The 20,786-nt window shown below is 40.5% G+C and overlaps 1 protein-coding gene across 2 annotated transcripts in view; it reads left to right on the forward strand.

Moving 5' to 3' along the window:
- cpne5b (copine Vb) overlaps positions 1-20,786 on the forward strand; it is a 181,157-nt gene that overhangs the window by 150,449 nt on the left and 9,922 nt on the right. For both annotated transcript variants that reach the window (XM_058791228.1, XM_058791229.1), the window contains 4 exons: positions 10,051-10,097; positions 12,220-12,401; positions 12,742-12,869; positions 14,333-14,435. In XM_058791228.1, coding sequence (XP_058647211.1) covers positions 10,051-10,097; positions 12,220-12,401; positions 12,742-12,869; positions 14,333-14,435 — 460 coding nt within the window. The remainder of the gene's footprint in view (positions 1-10,050; positions 10,098-12,219; positions 12,402-12,741; positions 12,870-14,332; positions 14,436-20,786) is intronic.

Below are 20,786 nucleotides of genomic sequence, written 5' to 3' on the forward strand. Positions count from 1 at the left end.
ATATGATTTATCTCAGCTTTTTGCTCAAAATGTTTTTTTTTTTTTTCTTTACCCTTTTACCCTTGTTTTGTGGTGTATGGATAAACATCATCTTAGAAAGGAACATCTGAAGGGCTTGATGATCTGACAGTCAGATCTGTGATCACTACACTGGAGTATGCAGAGTCATCTCTTTGCATCCATCTGCTTGAAGCTCTCCAAGGCTGTTTGACTGAATATCACACGTTCCATCAAAATCAAATTTATAGATATATCTCTCAACCTTGGAGATTGTGTGATGAATATGTTTGAGATTGCAGTGGATTTTTCTAAGCACTAGCTATGTTATCATTTCACACAGCTAGAATTCTCACCCTTTTTCAACTTTTGCCCTTGAAGAAAGTGTTTCAGCAATAGACCAATTTCAGCATAACTTCTGTTCCATCACATATAGCACATGTATAATAGCGACATACAGGCATTTTGAATTTGACTGTATACATTGTTTTTTGCATGTGGTTTAGTGCATCTATGATTTTGTCAAGTAGGATGCATTTCCTCATGAATATTTTGTTGATCCTAGAACAAACATAGTCCTCACTTTGCCCCAACCTACTGTAAACCATTAAATGGAAATGAGCCTGACATGAGTTGAAATTCACTCTGATTTGAAAGGTACTACCTTTCAAATCAGAGTGAATTTCAACTCATGTCAGGCTCATTTCTGTAAAATAATATGTTGCTTTTTGCACGTTTTGAGACACTTTCCAGATTAAATGTCCAGTGACCAGCACTAAAAGTATGTTCAGTTTCGTGAACGACCAGATGAATGTGAATTTGGAAATGTTTTATAGAGATGGTTGTTGTACATATGACGACAGTTTGAAAGTTAGATGTGACACTGAAAGGTTAAGGGGATAGTTCACCCAAAAATTTAAATGTTGTTCCAAACCTGTATGAATGGTTTACAAATCATATAATTGTATTTTGAGGTTATAACGTAGAAGGATATAATCTGCCCTTATAATCATAATTTGTGTGAAGAGGCCCCGCTGGCGCTGTCTGTGGCCTTTTTGGTGACGCTGTTGACGTGGTAGTCGACAGGCACCGAGAGGCCAGTAGGCAGGCGGCGGCATTCCAGCAGTTTCTCCCTCGCCGCACTCTAGCTCAAGGGGCTGCTGGCTCCTCATACAGGGAAGCTCAGAAAGAGAGCGTTGCCGCCCGTGCTCCCCCAAGAAAACATCGGGGCCAGGGCGGTAAGAAGGGCTCTCGGTCGAAGACCTCGCAGCCTAAACCGGATCTGCGGACCGTTCTTCAGGCAAAGAGGTCTTTGGCCAAGAAGCCCTGAGGCCAGGGTGCCATTCCAGGGTGCCGAAGTAGCCGCCCCGATTACACCAGAGACCAGTCTCGAGAGACTGGTTCCCTTAGTAGACTATTTCGCAGCGTGGAAACTAATGCCAAATGTGTCTCGGTGGGTCCTGCGCACTGTAGAAAGAGGCTAAAGAATCCAGTTCGGTTCTCTTCCGCCTCGATTCAACGAGGTGAATTCCACTCTGGTGGATCCCGAGCAGGCTCTGGTAATGGAACGAGAAGTAAATACTCTCTTAAGGAAGGAGGCAATCGAGGTGGTTCCTCCTCAAGAAAGAGAGTCCGGGTTCTACAGCCGGTACTTCATAGTTCCCAAGAAGGATGGAGGATTGTGTCCCATTTTAGATCTGCGTCAATTGAACCGCTCAGTCAGCAGACTGAAGTTCAAGATGCTTACACTCAGACAGGCCGTGTCCCAAATCAGGTCCGAGGACTGGTTTGTTACGATCGATCTAAAGGACGCATACTTCCATGTCTCCATCCTTCCTACTCACAGGAGGTTCCTGAGGTTTGCTTTCGGGGGCAAAGCTTACCAGTATCGGGTTCTTCCCTTCGGCCTAGCACTCTCACCCCGCACTTTTACCAAGTGTGTGGACGCCGCGTTAGCTCTGCTGCTGCTACGAGGCATCCGCATACTCAATTATATCGACGATTGTTTGATTCTCGCTCGTTCAGAGCGAAGGGCGGCTCGACATCGAGATGTTGTTCTCGCTCATATGAAAGTGTTGGGGTTAAGACTGAACGCCAAGAAGAGTGTGCTTTCTCCATTACAGAGAACCACTTATCTTGGTGTGGTGTGGGATTCGACCACGATGCAGGCACGTATGAGGATCGAGTCGATCCTCACGGAAGTCAGGAGAGTGAAGGAAGGCCAGTCACTCACTGTGAAGCAGCTTCAGAGACTGCTAGGTCTGATGGCAGCTGCGTCCAACGTGATACCTCTTGGCCTGCTGTACATGAGACCCCTACAGTGGTGGCTCAAGACCAAGGGGTTTTCCCTGAGGGGAAACCCGCTTCGCATGATCAAGGTCATGCGGTGGTGCCTACGTGCCTTAGTCATGTGGAGACAACCTTGGTTCTTGTCTCAGGGCCCGGTGCTGGGAGCTCGGTGTCGCCGCGTAACGCTAGCGACAGACGCATCCCTCACTGGTTGGGGAGTGGTCATGAGTGGCCACCCTGCCCGCGGTCTGTGGAGCGGGCATCTTCTCGCCTGTCACATCAACCAGCTGGAGATGCTGGCTGTGTTTCAGGCTCTGAAACACTTTCTCCCAGACCTAAGAGGTCACCATGTGTTGGTGCGCACCGACAACACAGCGGTGGTCTCATATCAACCACCAAGGAGCACTGCGGTCGCGCCCCCTGTACAGGCTGGTGCACCAGATCCTTGTGTGATCCCAGGGCAAACTCCTCTCACTGAGGGCAGTTTACATCCCTGGGCATCTCAATGTGGGAGCAGACATCCTGTCGAGACAGGGGCTGTGGCCTGGGGAATGGATGCTTTACACCGAGGTGGTGAAGCAGATCTGGAGAGTGTTTGGCCAGGCTCAGGTGGACCTCTTCGCTACTCAGGAGACTGGGGCTGGATGCCATGGTACAGATGTGGCCGAGGCTTCGTCTGTACACCTTTCCCCCGATTGCTCTACTCCCCGCAGTTCTGGAGAGAATTCGCCGGGACGGGGTCCGGCTCTTGCTAGCAGCCCCGTTCTGGCCGGGCCGAGTATGGTTCTCAGACCTGATTTCCCTCCTCGACGGCTCTCCATGGGAGATCCCCGTCAGGAAGGATCTCCTCTCACAGGCAGGAGGCACCCTGGTGCACCCCTGCCCGGAGTTATGGAAGTTGTGGGTGTGGCCCCTGAGGGGGGCACAGCTCATAGCTTCCGGTCTCTCAACCGAGGTTGTTGAGACCGTTCTCCAATCCAGAGCTCCCTCTATGAGGAAACTGTATGCCCTGAAGTGGAGACTCTTCACTTCATGGTGCAGAGATCACCAGCTCGACCCAGTTAACTGCCCGTTGGTACAGTGCTGGAGTTCCTGCAGGCTCGCTTCTCTGCAGGGTTAACCCACTCCACCTTGAAGGTTTATGTGGCGGCGATTTCGGCCTACCACGCCTCTCTTGGTGGACAGTCAGTGGGTAGACACCCCCCTAGTTACACGTTTCCTCCGTGGTGCGCAGAGGCTAAGGCCCCCAGTACGGTCCCGCATTCCTCCCTGGGACCTGGCTGTGGTGTTGGATGCTCTCTGCAGGCCTCCCTTCGAGCCTATTGAGGAGATCTCTGATCGCCATCTTACCCTGAAGACTGTATTTCTTCTGGCGATTTCTTCTCTGAAGAGAGTTAGGGATTTGCAGGCCCTGTCAGTGGCCCCTACTCATTTGGACTTTACGGCATGGCCAAAAGCATTTTTGTACCCTCGTGTAGGGTACGTCCCCAAAGTTCTCGACAAAGTAATACTACAGAGCAACCGCGACGGTAAGACAACATCTGTATTGCAAACTGTATTACTGTTACTGTTGTTTTTAGCGAAGTCATAACAACGCAACGGCATTACCATAGAAACCAATGCACATTCAGTAAAAACTAAAGAGCGCTTATGGACACACAAATCGGATATGAACAGTTGCGATATGCTGTGTGGACAGTCAGTTATTCAAATCCGATTCCATCCGGATATGCACAAAAATCGGATTTGGGCTGACAGTCTGAACGAGGCTTTAGTCCTCCTCCCTTTCGGGAGCCTGACCAGCAAAAGCTTAATTGTATGTGTCCAATGCGAGCAGGGCTCATTCCACTAGGAGTGTGGCGGCCTCCAAGGCCTTCCTCGCAGGTGTCCCAATTCAGGACATCTGTAAGGCTGTGGGATGGACTACGCCCCTTAACTTTTGTCAGGTTTTATGGCCTGGACATGCAGGCCACTCCAGGCTCTTCCGTCCTCTCGCCCTAGATGTGCTGCGCAGGGATACACACTGGGCAGGGATTGGGAAGTCTGGCAACGTGGATATCTCGTTCCCCTAGCATCTTCGGACGCAGCTCGAGTTCCTGAAGAGGAACGTCTTAGGTTACGTATGTAACCCCAGTTCCTCGAGGGAACGAGATGCTGCGTCCCGATGCCACACTTCCGGCATCCCTGCCAGCGCTTGCTTCGTTCCAGAGGCTGACGCCGGTTTGCACCGCACGTGCTTTTATACCAGCTGGTCATTACGTCACCTCGCCCGTGACGTCTCGCCCATCCATTGGACAGATTTCACTTGTATTCAAAGCCGGTTACACTGAGGGCGTTCCCCTAGCGTCTTCGGACACAGCGTCTCATTCCCTCGAGGAACTGGGGTTACATACAAAGAGCTCTTTTCCAAAACGCTATAAATCCATTTTAATAGTTTTCATGAAAATGACAATTTTTTTACCTAGACCCATACATTTTGTTAATATTCAATTTATCCTGTTAAAATGGTCTGTTTGCTCCGTCTGAACATGTTAAACAATGTATGTTTAATGAAACAACAATATTGTCGATTATAAATTCAAAGTTTATTTTTATTTTTTTTTCAAAACCCTACAAATCCATCCTTTTTTTCAAACATTTTTTTGAAATTCATCATCAGGTCGTCCAGTGACAGCTTCTCGGCCAATCAGGACGCCACTTTCTCAAGAGTGCATCGCAAAAATGAACCGAAATTCTCCATATAGGCTGCTAATTGTTGCACTTTTTTTTTTCTTTCGTTTTGTTAATTCATTAATTATTTAGAAATATATATTTTGCATATGGGCCTATTTCTTTTATGTAAAATAGCTTATGTTTTGCTCTGTTCGTAGAAGCGCTGCAGGTGCGTGCATGTGAATCCTCACGTTCATGTTGATTATGCTGCTTTTTGCGTGTATAAAATTAATCCCTGGAAAACAAATTTAGGTATTTTTAATGGGTCACAGCCACCTATCAATTTTAATTTAATTTAATTGTAATTTAACATAATCCTGTTGGTTAACGGTATGGCTTAACGACCGTCGGTTAGGAGAAATAAAATAATCGAAATGAACATTCCTATTTCCTATAAACGTTAATCAGAAAAAAACAATAATAATACAACTGCACCTGTTTATGATTATTGCTTGATTAAGTAGCCTATCTATCTAATAGTCTATAACAAAGTACAAAAAAAAAAAAAAATCATGACACTTGTTAATAAAAATAATTTTATGTAGGCCTGTACAATTTAATAATAGGCTGTTTTGTTTCAAATGGATGAGGGAACAGGCTACTAGCCTATAATTTACGCAATAGGAGAAATTATGTATGGAAACAGCTCAAGGGCAATTTTTTTTTGTGACAGACCAAAACTTCAATTCGTTTTTTTAGGGATGACGTAATCACGCACACCATTTTATCGGTAAAAGGCCAGTTGGATGGAAACAGGCTGTAGACAGTAAATTTCGCAAAGTTTTTTTAACGCATATTCTCTTTGTCGATAACAAAACAGAGCAAAAACTGGATGGAAACTTGACTACTGGCTCATCCAGGCCATCAAAAGTGTTATTAGAGTTTAAAGCACTCATTTTGAAGACTGAGCACAAACAAACGCTTCAAAGCGTCGCCATGTTGGATTGCATCGAACGAATTCTGATTGGTTGAGAGGACATATCGCATTTAGGCTAAAAACAGGTTCGGCGCTTATAGCGGTTTGGAAAGGAACTGCATCTTGTACATTTTAAACAAGGAAATATAGCGATTTGGCATGAAACATTGATGGAGCAGTGAATAGGTTCAGTGCACAGCAAAATGGCATGACGAACTCATTTAATTTTTTTATCTGGCGTTTATCGCGTTTTGGAAAAGAGCTCTTCATACATAACCTAAGACATTTTTTCCAATGAGACTATGTTGGGGAATTTATAAGTTAAGATAACAATGTGTAGTTTAAGGCCCAAATCCAGCTGCGTCTAGTCCTAAACCTTGCACTATCCCTAAAATCTAATTAGTCTAATTAGTCCTACTTAACAAATATGTTTAATCATTTAATCATAAACTGATGTGTCCAAAAAACAACATTCCGTCATCATTTACTAATGTCAATTCAAACCTGCATGGCAATGCTTTTTGCACCCCTTTGACAGTCATTGTATGAACTTTCCTCAGAATGCCTTTCATTCTGTAAAAGAAAGAACCATATAAGATTAGAATAATAAGAGGGTCAGGGTAAATGATGGCGATCTTCCTTTTGCGGTGAATTATCCCTTTAATTAATTATGCATTTGCATTATGCTTTCTCTACACATTGCACTTTATAATGTTCTCATTTCACACCCATGTGCATTTGCCACATGGTCTAGGCACTGATTTTCTTTTTATTCACCTCAAAGTACAGTCAAAATTGTGATTTTTAAAGGAAAGCATACACCATATTTAAAAAAGATAGACACTGTCATAGTGTGCAGAAATGTGTAAATGTGGCCATCTTCCTTTGTGAAGATTCTGGATTCAGAGCAGATGGTCAAGACATATTTAGTTTCATGTAGCTTGAATTAAGGTAACAATAGATTTCCTACTGGGGTTCAATATAAGCCACTGCTGTCAAAGACAAATAGTGTAATGACCATGAGCTGAAGAAGAGAGTGGGGCGGATGTTTTGAGCCTAATGCAAAGTGACATTTAGGTGAATCCCTGTCAGTTTCGACTGACTGCCCCAGCACGGGTAGCCCTGATAGGGTTAGAGGGTTTACTGCCGTTGGGTTGTGTAAACATCAGGAGACGGCCTGCAGGTTCATGCTCACATGGAGACAACACAATGAAATGTGGAGAAAACAACAGCGTGCGTGGGCGCATTTGTGTGCACATGTGTATTCATGGAGCTGCAACATTGTGTTTCAGAGTGCACGCAGCATGTGGGATTGCTTAGTGGTCTGACAGACCATAAATTCATTAAGTCCTCGTCTAAATGAAAACAGGAAATTGCCACTTAGAAGAAGAACCCTCTGCATTATTGACAAATATTACTCTCTAAGTGACTGAGTTGGGAACAGCAATAGAGCTGATGGCTAGAAGACGGAGAGAATTGGAGCACATCACACCCGAGCTGCTCCAGTTTGGTATTAGATCAGCCACGGGGAAAGCCAATCAAATCTAAGACCTCGCCAAAGCTTGATGAAATGACCAGACAGCGCTATGAAATCAATTATGGCTCAGATAACATATTCTGTACGCCCCAAAAACAAAACAAAACAAAAAAAGATAAAGGAAAAATACATTATTAAAAACGATATACACTGTATTGGTCAAAAATACAGTAAAAACAGACTGTTTCTGTTTTACGATGAAACATTATTACAATTACTGTTTTGTGTTTTTCAGTATTTTATAATTTTTCCTTGTGAAGGGTCTTTTTTTCAGGATTCTTTAATGAATAGAAAGGTTTAAATAACAGCATTTATTTGAAGCAGAACTATTTTGTAACATTATAAGTGTCATTTTTGATTAATTTAATGTATCATCGCTGAATAAAAGTACCAATTTAAAACCAAAGCTTAAAACAAGAGAAAACAATTTGCCAGTGAGTTGACAAATACATTTAAGTTATATTTTTGTAAACTAGCCTCAAAATCTCAAGCAGATGTGCTTCTCATGTAAATTTATCTTGTATAGAATGTCATATTCTGACGTTTTTTTTTTTTTGCTTTTTTGCTAAAAAAACAAACAAAAAAAAAACAGTAAGCTATCAATCATGAGACAGTTGAAGATCTTTTGGCCCTTGCCAATGAAGAACGTATCTGCTATGCTGAGCTCCGCATTCATTGCTGTGAGTGCGCGCACCTGATTAAGCGCTGACCTTTACCTGCATGGAAGTGCTCATGGCTGAGTGGCAGATAACCTGTTATAATGTGCTCCGAGTCTCCGGCCAGCCTGTGCATGCCACACAGGACCGGTTTTGACATTTCTATTAAGGCGGATGAGATTGTGCTGGCCAGGGTAAGAGTCTGTTGTGCAGAAAAAAGTCAAAGAAGAAGAGGTGAATTTGAAATATGATCAACATGTCACATTGCCACACATATGTGATTGCATATGGTGGCATTTTAATGATTTCAATATGTAGAACAGACAGGGCCGTCGCTAGCGGTGGTGACAATTCTGTGGACCCCTAACTGTTGGGGGCCCAAGGCGACTATGCTACAAAAAGTAGTGTTACATTGTTTGATAACATTTGGAAATCATTAATGATGTCACTGGGTTATAATGGATCATAATGGATCATGCTACATAAAAACAGCATTATCTGTGCAGTGCTGTCCATTCCATTCCATTAGATACAGGTGGGGTTTCTATCACTATGCAGGGCTTCCCTGCCTCCCTGACAAATGAGAGGGAGACACATAGTGACATGCATGTCTCCAGAAATCGATTCCTCTTGTCCTTCTGTTTACCCCCATCCCAGGAGACGTCTGTTGTACTATACTAACCCCCAATGCAGGGCATCCTTTTTACAGCCTATTAAGTTTCTGGGCTGTGGAAATGCCCTAGTGCCACAGGCTAAAACGGCTGGCAGAATGACAGCACTGCTGAAAGTAGCACAGGATTTGTTCTAATTTGGAATGGCACATTCATGAACAGACAAGAGAAAACCAAAAAGAAGTTTCATTTTCCTCCTCATAAATGTATAAACAATAATAATCCAGGGTAGTTTAGAAGGGCTTATTTTCCACAGCTTCGGTCACCTAGTTTCCCAAAATGAGAGAACTGTTTTTGATGTGGAGATGCATACGCTGGGACCCGAAAGTAAATGGTTTTTAATGAATTAATAAAGAGGATAATTACTCTCTGAGCTACACAGGGGCATGAGTCATGTATTAGCATGGGATTCTAAAGGTTAATGTAATTTTCTCTGCTTTTATTATGGTTTTATCGATTTTTTTTTCTCTCTCTCTCTTAATTTTTTTTCTTGTAACCCACTGAATCCCTAATGGGCTGTTGTGTTTGACTTTTTGGGGAGGGGAGTTGAATGCTGTCTTTTGCTGTCTGTGACATGTTTTTATCATGAAAATTAAATTCTTATTATTTCGTTTTTAAGTGCTCCATCATTTTAATTGCTTTGCTTTATGTGTATCTGTTTTATGCTAATGTTGTGGTATGCACATTTAGAATATGGTACTTTTATAAAACAGATTTGGCAATAATAACTTCTGTCTGGTCAGTTGGATGTGTATTTATTAAATTATCCTGTACCTTTAAAGTCTAACATATTAGCCTCAGTGAATTAGCATCGCTCAAAGTTAAACTCTTTCTATTCACTGCATATTCTGCTAGAAAGCAAGTCATCCTTTGAGGTGCCTGTGGGACTCATTTAGTAGGTATCGCTAACATGCTGCACAATGTGGTTTTGTGGCCAATGGGAAACCAGAGCAGTGGGAAACGCTGTGTGAAGGGATGCGCTAAAGGCAGAGATGCAGATGGACCTGCGGAGGCTGCACTGCCCTGCTGTTTGAGTGCAGTGCAACTAGTAATGTGAGCTCAAAGTGATGGCTCTTCCTGTTTATCCCAATTAGACCATGCAGCTGAGGTTGACTACACACATTAGCCATCATTTAGCCATGTTCGTGTTCATGCTCGTGTGTGCGTGTTAACATGTGCCCACACAGACCTGTCTCTATGGACGCTACCAAATCACTGCAGAAAGCATATTTGCTTACTCTTTTGTTTTCTCATTTCTGCTTCTTTTCCCAGGACCCAGATCAATTTTACTGTGGCCATTGATTTCACCGCCTCTAACGGTAAGTAATTAAGTGGAGAGAACGGTGTGTGACCTCTTAAAAGGTTGGGGAATCCAAACCCAATCGTTGGCCTTTCTCTACTGCTTGTGTCGCTCAATACACTCCTATTAGTTGTGGCTGGGCGGCCCCCTGTGCTGTGGGGCTGAACGGGGAGGTGTGTAAGGTTTAAGTCATGCTGAGAGGTGAGCCGGTTGGATAAAACAGTCTAAAATGGCCCAGCTACACCAGCCGGCAGTGAATGCTACTCCCCGTCATTTTCAAATAATTACTGTTCTTTCACAAGAAACTGCTTCCAAACATCTTTGAATTATTCAGCAAATTAACGAGATTTGTTGTGAACAGGGTAGTGAGAAGATGGAAATAGAAGGCATCGTGGGCTTTTGCTGAGAGATTTATTGAAGGTGGCTGCCTGCAGTGCAAGAGAGCTGAATTACAGAGTTAGTTTAGTAACAATACAACCATAGCTCAAGAACTGTTTGGATCCCAACTGTTCTAAGCCCAGAGCAACATCAATAGCTTAACAACAAACATGGAGTGCTCATTTGTGTTTCTTAAATGTACTTCTTGAATTGCTCTGGCAGACACAGTGGCTCTGTTCAAATACTTAATGAATTGCATTGATAACACCATGTCAACTCCGGATGCGAGCAGTGCCATGCATCAGATGTAAATCTAAACTGTTATATTCAGTGATACTGTCTACACTGGATGTAGCTCGGCAAACAGGACCAGGGGCATAGGTGCCAATTTATGTTTCTGCCGGTGGGTGCTCAAACCCAACCCCCACCAACAATCCCCCCCCCACCTTCAACGTGCAGTTTTATCTTTCGAAAGTGAAATGCACAGACTGCAAATACATTATTTTTTAACCAAATAATAAACACATTCTTTCTATGAGGGTTGCACTTCACTAAATAAAGTGATTTAATAAATACCTGTTTACAATAAGCAATTATTCGCACGTACACAGAACAAAGTTTGAAGTCGCACACTATCTGAGGGAGCGCAGAGCCATGATCACTTGCTAACGTTATATAATATGGGAGAGCAAGCCGAGATATTCATGCTGGCACCCTCTCGTATTACAATAATGCACTCTTGACATTTGCCATTAAAATAATGCCAAAAAGTGCCTCAAATGGACTATGAAAATGAGAATAAAGTTGTACTATTATTAAAATGAACGGAGACTATCTCGTGTTTTTCCGTGGGTGCTTGATCATCTCCGTGATCCAACACCCCTGGTCATAAGTGCCGATCCCGTGGGTGCTCGAGCCCCTGAGCACCCACGGGATCGGTACCTATGACCAGGGGTGTTGCTAGTCGGAGGCGAAAGGGACGAGAAAACTTTACAGGGTTCCCAGAAAACATAGCTTAACAGGACAAATGTATTTGAAATGTTTGCTGTGACACATCCAACGTAGAAGGTCTCAAGCTATTGTAGTGGGTCACGACAAAAATGTGATAGTGGTCACGCTTGTGAAGACACTGGATAAGGCAGCATCTTAACCATCGTAGAACCTCATAAGTGACCGATTTGAAGGGCTTTACCTAGGCAGCAAGTCTGTGCTGCACGCAAATAGCATTCTGTAAATAAAACACAAATCAGAATTGATTACATTGTAGAGGTTGATGTTAGCATGTTGCTAAGCTAAGACCATAATATTCTAATAAGCTTAAAAATGCACAAAACACACCAATATTGTATTAAATAATACATTTTTGAATTAAACTGAAATATCTAGCTTAGTTATGAAAGATGGTGTAGGCAGATATGTGCAGTCTGCTAGCAATCACATACTGGACAGCACAAGCTGATTGATATCATTCTTTAGCCAGTAAGCTTGCTTTCTCAATATTTAAATAGTCTGGTTCATTGTTCTTTGTAAGCTGGTACTGCAGCATGCTATCAGAGTTCCTCTTAAACCCTCCACCTCCTCCAGCTCTACCTGTCTTATACTTGTTATATGATTTATGTATGTTTGCAAGTCTATACTTGCTCAGCAGCAAGTATCCCACAAGTAGAAAATCTAGTCCACTAAGATCAAATACATTAACATTAAATTGGTGTCCTAATATGTTTATATTAATAGAAACTTTTTGTTTGCTGTTAAATTTTCAGGAAACCCATCCCAGTCCACTTCTCTCCATTACATGAACCCATACCAGATGAACGCCTACGCCCTGGCACTGAAGGCTGTGGGGGAAATCATCCAGGACTATGACAGTGACAAGATGTTCCCTGCACTGGGATTTGGAGCCAAGCTGCCCCCCGATGGACGGGTGTCTCATGAGTTCCCCCTAGTGAGTGAACTGATGTTCATCTTCCTGTTGTCTTGAACTTCCTGAAAATCCCTGAAATTATTCCAAAATAGTTTGTTGATGCCAAGAGTATCAATGTCCTTCAGTTTTTCTCACTTTCTCAGGCGTAAACTTGAGAGTATGAGATGCTAGGCATTGGTGCTCTGGAAGTGTTTTAATGATTCTGAGATGAGAATGTATGGGAGACATCTATAATTGGCAACCTCTTCTGTCATATTGATTGAGCCAATCCATGTTTTCTCTCTTCAGCATTGTTTTTCTGTTGAACTTTGGTTGGCTTAAATGAAGACACACATGTGAACCATTGATTCCTGTCTTTCAGAACGGCAATATTGAAAATCCCTACTGTAATGGTATTGAGGGGATATTAGAGGCATACCATCAGAGTCTAAAGACCGTCCAACTATACGGACCTACTAACTTTGCCCCTGTTGTAAATCACGTGGCCAGGTAGGTTTTTCCACTTTTTTAAAATGTTTTTATATTCAACTTATAATATAACTTTATAATAAACACAGTCCACATGAACTACATGTTTATTTAATTATTTATTTATGGTAACTGAAAGTAGGTGATTGTTGGTTTGATGGCAGGTTCGAAACATTAAAAAGTATTTTATTATTATTAGTAGTATTATTTCAAATTTGACCTTTTTATTATTATTATTATTTCAAGATTTAAGACTTTAGCAATTTTCTTATGTGCTGTCTTTTTTAATGTATTTTTATTTGTTTTAGTAATTTCAGTAAAATATATATGTAATTCCTTTACATATTTGATTTCAGGAAATATGTTTGATTTCAGTTTCATTTCAATTCATAAAATTGATTTTGAATGACTTTAGTTTTAGTTAACAATAACAACACTGATGTTTAGACAGGAAATTTGGTACGTTTGGTACCTCCAGTCCTGAATATGTGGTCACAGTTTTGAGTAAAAGCATCTAAACACAGCATGCATTGATATTTATTTAATACTCCTCTATCTAACCTTGCTTTGCCCACTCTTGCATCATTTCAAAATTGACTCCATTAAATTGCCATTTAAAGCTATTCAGCTTGTTTTTGTTTTGATGTAAAATGTCAGCCTGTTTGCACTTTGCATGCAAATGATAGATTGCCCAGATTTAGAGGAATGCAATGCAAATGTTATTTTCTCCATGAATGGTGAAATTGATCTTTGTTTAGATTTCCGAGTGCGTAGCATATGAACAACAAACACACTGTGAATCAGAATAAGCCTGGCATCTCAAACTGCTTGGCTAAGCACCTTGTCTGTGGACTGTATCTTTGAAGACACTTGAGATTATTTCCTTGGCCTCAGTTTGTTCAACTCTCTGATGCTCCATCAAAGATGTCTGTCTATCATGTCTGACCACGAAGGCCAAACACTTGGCTTTTGAACCCATATACTGTTTGTGTTATTCCAATAACTGATACAAGAAAGATGCTGACATGGAGCAAGCTTTTTATCCCATTGTAAAGCTCACAGCATAGGTGTCATAACAGACTGACTCAGTACTGACTGCAGCTATTTTTTAATCATAATTTGAAAGGATAGTGGGTGTATTTCCAGAAAAAGGAGACAAAGTAATTGTCTGTAGACATCTCCACCCCCTCCCTTATGTCACGGCATCACACAACCAAATCATTTTCCATCTGATTACACTGCATCCACTGTGGTAATTAAAAATGCCATCTTCCGCAGATTTGAATTAGACTTTCTAAATTGAAGCATGATATACCTCCTCAGGCTGGTTGGCAGCGGCAAAGATTTATTTAAACAAAGCAGAACATGGCTGATGTTAACATGGCATTTGAAGACTAGGAAAATAAGAATGCAGTGAGTAAAATGTGTAATGTACAGAAAAATCAGATGTCTTGAAGTATGCATTGTTTTTGTTTTTCTTGAAGTTACGCAGCTGCTGTCCAGGACGGCTCGCAGTATTTCGTGCTCCTCATCATCACAGACGGGGTTATATCAGATATGTCACAGACCAAAGAGGCCATCGTGAATGTGAGTATAACCACTAAAAGAGGACAAGTGTCCCAACAGGACAGGCTGGAGAGGGTCCAGATTGCTGCTCTGTTCCACTTTACTTCCTTTTCAGGCTGGATCCTAACTGAAATAAAACCTCATAAGTGAAAAGGCTGCAACTCCACACAAATCATAGAAAATAGATCTTTTCACAAAAAGCGCACAAAGGATTCAACTCGCAATTGATTTTGCATTGGCATGTTGCTAAGCTAAAGGCACAGAACAATTAATACACTAAATGTTTCCTTAAAATGCAGCCAAAATGAAGCATATTAGGAGGCAGCACACCTATTACGTCTATAATACCCTTCAGTACTAAAGCATCTCTTGTGGTTGATATGGGTTTTTATAGATGATATATATTGTTATAATCTATTTAGGGTGCTTAGTACATGCAAAATGGATGACTCGCAGTGTATTTACGTTTAAAAGGTCAATCTCATCTCCAGTGGTGCATGTCATTCATCTGGCCTATGAATGGGCCCGATTTCCCAGCAGACTGGATTTAAAGGGAATTTGCGACTGTTACTCAGATTTGTAGAACAGCCACACCTTCCTTTTAAGATCTTGCCTGCTGCTCTTTCCCCAGCGGCCTGCATCTGCCAAGAAGCCTAACATTTCCGTCCCCGTGTGACATTTAAGACCTGAACCTGCAAGGTAAAAATGGTGACCTATGGTGCGAATCTATGATTTTCATTTGTGTGTTCAAAGGACTTTTACATTTTTTGAATCTAAATATGGGTGTTTGAATTTAAAACAGACATTTTCATCAAAACGTAATGAATTAAAGATAATGAATGTTACACTGCATTGCAGATCTGATTAATGATTTCAGGAGGTTTAAATCAGAAACAGGAGATTAATCTAATCAAGAAAGTAGCTGCATCTCTTAATCAAATGAAAAGGTCATGTGGTCTTGGAAATTGATTAGCCATGTGTGCATCAATTCAATAATTACTATATTGAAATATGGAAATTGTTAACTATTTTATCATTTGGAATCTATAAAGTGAAAGTTCACCCTGTCAACAAACCTGTCATCATTTGACTTTCTAGTATTATATATCATTCTTTTAGCCAGAGTTATCTTTTGCTTTCAGCCCACTAAGCGTATTGTTTTTATGGTGCTTTTTTTCATTTTTGAAGAATTTGAAGAGATCTGTTATGGAAAAAAAAAAGCAACATGGACATTCTACCTAAAATCTCCTTTTGAGTACAACAAAAGAAAGACATACGCATTTGGATTGGCATGAGAACGAGTAAATGGTGACATTTTTGGGTGAACTATCCCTTTAAGCAGAATTTGAAAGAAATTGTCATTCACAATAAATCATGAGAGGTCTCTGTGAATGGCACAATTTGAAGTAATCTTTTTTCCAGTTGCGCCGTGTTGAGAGAAATGTGTCAGAAATGAAAGCTGTATCTGAAGTGCTAATACAATTTGCGCTTTGCTCTCAAGCACAGTATGATGGTGAATAATGTTCATAAGTACTAATTCAACTCTAAAGCTCACCATAATGCTGCTCGGAAATTCAACGTAGGAGGTCTGTTAACTTGTCCAGGTGGACCAGGTGTCCTACTCTTGTGCTGGGTTGTCCTGAGTGGCACGCATATGTTGCGATAGTTTCGTAACAGTGTGTAAAGTGTTCACAGAAAATCTTAGAGGAACACTGACCTACTTCTCGATCTCCTCTGCTCTGATTCAGTAGGACAGATGCATGTATCATTCATGAGTAAAGCTGTTACTCTAAGCAGCTGTTTGCATCTCATCCTTCTTGTTCATTTAAAAACAGGTCTTAGAGGAGTGGACATTCGCCCACGCAAGGCCTTTTCGATCTAAGGGTGTTTCGACAACATCTCTTCACATTCCACAACAACTGACAGCATCCTGCTGCTAAGCTGTCTCATTACAGTTTCAGCAGAGATGAGAATGTAGACATGTGGTGTGGCATATGCGTATATAGCAATATATTTACAAAGAAGGGTTTGAGGGAAAAAGTACTTTGTCTTTTTATTTGTCAGTTGCACGTCAAATGTCGGCTATATTTGGGTTTGCAATATGGCTTCCTCTGCAGATGTCTATAATGTTTCTCAAATCATACATGCACTGAAAAATTAGTTTCCATGCTGAAATTGCTAGTATATTTCACAATTAATTACAAAGAAAGTAACACATTGAACTGAAATACTGAAATAGTATTTTTTTGTACTCCAGTAACCTTTGTTTAATTTACATCTTTACTATCTATCTATCTATCTATCTATCTATCTATCTATCTATCTATCTATCTATCTATCTATCTATCTATCTATCTATCTATCTATCTATCTATCTATCTATCTATCTATCTATCTATCTATCATTTGTGGAGCTTCCCTTACTGCAGTCTTTTAAAGAAATTGTTCACCAAAAATCCACAAAAGAAAGACATTAAACACATTTGGATTGGCATGAGAATGAGTAAATGGTGACATTTTTGGGTGAACTATCCCTTTAAGCAAAATTTGAAAGAAATTGTCATTCACAATAAATCTTGAGAGGTCTCTGTGAATGGTACATTTTGAAGTAATCTTTTTTTCCAGCTGTGCTGTGTTGAGGGAAATGTGTCAGAAATGTGTAAAGGGATAGTTCCCAAAAAAAAAAAAATAGCAGCATACAAGTTTTTAAATAAGTTTTGATTGAATTATTCCTTTAAGTGTTATAAAATGATGTGTATTGGGCTCTGGCAGACTCCAATGAGCCGCGCATATTCATTTTCTCTCTTAGATAATTAGCATTGAAAGCTGGAATCCTCCCATCCGTCAGCTGAAGACATGCAGCCTTTTTTTATTTGACATGGTAATTACGAATAACAATAGGCACGGGTGAGGGCTAATCGGAGAATGATAATGAGAAACAACAACATTACGAGTGCATTCAATTGTCAGGTTGGTCGTGGGCAGGCCTGCAATGATAAGCCAGTCAGGATGCTCGAGTGCTAGCAGAGGTCCATCATCCGCCAATCAGATATGACGTGCAACATGAAGGACGGCGGGATTAATCAATTAGACAGCTCTTTGTCAGATTGAACCGCCCGCTCGCTGTGTGACTGATGATAGGCTTAATAGAAGTTCCTGTCCTCAGTCACACCCTGACAGTATTTCATGCCATGTCTGACTCCATCCTGCTTTTTCTACCCTTCGTTAGAGCACAGGCATCATTAGTTTAGCCCCAAACTGTCTGTCATGGCTCCAAGTACAAATCTGTACAGTGCAGTTTCCTCAATTGCAGTACATGCTCGTACAGAAGACCTGGGAACTCTGCTTAAAATAATCAATTGACCAGAACAACAGCTCATAGTGAACATCAAGCTCCAAAAAGAACAAAAAAGTGTTCTGAAGCCATGCGATACAAGGTCATTAATGGGCAAAATGGTGCCAATAATTACATATATTTTAACAATAATATATATATATATATCTTATATATACTATAAATCTCATTTTAATTTATTTACATGTTAAATCAAAATATGTCTTTCTAAAGTTACTGTTCTGTAACATCTATTCGATGCTTTTCCCATTTAACACAGTGACTTTAATTAGTATTTTGGTCTTTTAATTTCTCAGCCCAAATTTGCAGTTAATTGTATATTAGATAAATAAAACTGCTAAAAATGTGCTTTAGGCAGATAAGATTAAATACTAATGTTTCAAATGATTCAAATATGTTAACGGCTATCTTTTCTTTTTTCTTCTCTTTTCTTTTCCCCAGAAAAGCCCTGCAAATGTTTCCATATGACCAACGAGTGTTGATTATTATGAGATTATTAATAAAACTATTAATATGTATTTTTGAAAGAAGTAATTCATGACAGTTTTAAAGGGTTACTCCACCCCAAAAGGAAAATTTTGTCATTAATCACTTACCCCCATGTCGTTCCAAACCCGTAAAAGCTTTGTTCGTCTTTTTCGTCACTGCATCACAAGGATTTCGTTCAAATCAAAGCATAAACAAACGTTGAAAACATATCCGTTTGGCGCAGCTGACACACAACAGCATGCGCTATTTGCGTCCAGCGGATACTCTCCAAAATGGCGCTACACTGTTAGACATTTCAAAGGGTTTTTACAGTAACTTACTGGCAACAAAGTTACTGTAATTAAGATTTACAGTAGCAAACTGTATTTGATTTATCAGTATACTACTGTAATTCATTAATTTTAATATAGATTTCATTAGATTTTATATTTTTTTATATAGAATTAATTTCATACCTACATAGGTACTACTGGCATTCAATTAAAACAGACACAATAATTACAAAATATCAAATTCTTTATTTAAAACATTGCGTGTATAACACTTAAAAATACAGTCTTCCAATGCTGGAACAGTGCATCTTCTCCATTTCTCCTGTCTTAGGACGTTTTGCAGTGCATTATGTTGTGTCCTCTGGATTCATCCTCACAAATCTTTAGGCAACAAAAAACATAATGGGAAAAAAAAGACAAGCAGCCAAAGAATACATAGCCATCTGCAAAACTCAGGTGCTGCTCCAAAACGTGGCCATCATCTTTGCTCACTATCCACTTTGTTAGTGACAGAAATGTCTTCTCTGAAAAACAAGAAGTAGAAATAGCACACTTTTAAAAGGCAAAGCCATAAAACTAGTTTAACCTAGCTAACATACGATTTTATTTTCTCAATAGGCTACTGGCCAACATTAACTACTAACACCTGAACTAACTGGTGTGCAAAAATCTGACACAAACACACAGACAAAAGTACATATATTTGTACCTTGCTTGCTGGTCTTATTCTCTCGTAAGGTGCATCGACACACAGCGTAGATGTTCTCTGGAGATCTCCCACTCGGGGTCATCTCTGGGAAAAACACGCGGCGCTGCCTCGCTGCTTCCGTGTCTTCCTCGGACGCGAGTGGCGCGGCGTGGCGCAACTCGACAACAGACAACAATATAGAACCCATTATATATATTATCTAAAGTGAATGTGGACAGTAAACTGATGCCCTGGTATATTTCTGACGTGCAGATGTACTCCAAGCGCTCGCGCTGTTTCTGACATGAAGTACAAACGGATTTTCCAATCATTAGAAGCGATGTAACACGTCCAGTAGTCAGTCCCAAGCTGTTGCAGCGTTGTAGACACGGTGCAGGGCAAATTGTGTCAATCCAAATGTAAGAAATGAGGAAAATAAAACGACCTCAGTATAATGGTGCCAAAGAGACTGTTACAGTATATACAGCAATTTTAAAAAATACAGTAAGTCTCTGTATGTGGGGTCTGACGTCACAGAAAATTCCCATGATGCAAAGAGTATTATAGTTATTTACTGTAAAGGGAATTTGCAGTATTACACTGGGTGATATACAGTAAATAACTGTGGAAATTACAGAAATGTCTAACAGTGTACGCTGACACAGAGGAGACAAATTGTTGGTTTTTTTTTCTTTGCATACAAAAAGTATTCTCGTAGCTTCATAACGTTACGGTTGAACCACTGATGGCAGATGGACTATTCTGACAATGTTTTTTTATACTTTTCTGTGCCTCGACAGTGTTAATTGTTTGGCAGTCAATGGGACAGTCACAAGCCTCCCGGTTTTCATCTAAAATAATTTAAATTGTTTTCCGAAGACGAATAAAGCTTTTATGGGTTTGGAATGACATGGGGGTAAGTGATTAATGACTACATTTTAATTCTGGGGTGGAGTAACCCTTTAAGGGATTGTGTCCATGTTAATCAAGTCAGTAAAATCACAAGGAAAAAAAAAAATCTACTTTGTTTACAACAATAAATCTTCAGAAAATTCTTCAGAAATTCTCCTTTTGTGTTCCAAAGAAATTTTTTTTTATAAATAACAGCATGAGGTTCTGAAATTACAAGAGGGTTAATAAATAATGATAGAATTGTCATTTTTGGCCAAACTGTTCCTTTAATGTCCAAAATCCAATTTAATTCTCCAAACCATGTCTTTCCTTTAGCATGATGATAATGATAATTTCCTACAGCAGCTGGGTGCTGATGATATTACATTAGCATTCTCCCCAGACCAAATAGTAATGCTGTAAGCATGTGAGCATGCAGCTTTTGTTATAAAGAAACACGGTGCAGGTAATTTGTGGGTTCTCAGAATCGAGTATTGTCCTCCCATTTTTTTCCCAATGTTCCTTCTGCGTTCATATATGTTGGCGTGGGGGTTCAGGACTGCATGCATGACGTTGAAGAGCTGTTGTCAAGGAAACTATGGTGAACTAACAGACTGTTTTGTTTTCTCATTTCTTCAAATCTGTCCTGTCAGTCATGACAGAAGACGATGGCACAA

The sequence above is a fragment of the Onychostoma macrolepis genome, chromosome 11 (assembly GCF_012432095.1).
Source record: "Onychostoma macrolepis isolate SWU-2019 chromosome 11, ASM1243209v1, whole genome shotgun sequence".
NCBI classification, from domain to species: domain Eukaryota; kingdom Metazoa; phylum Chordata; class Actinopteri; order Cypriniformes; family Cyprinidae; genus Onychostoma; species Onychostoma macrolepis.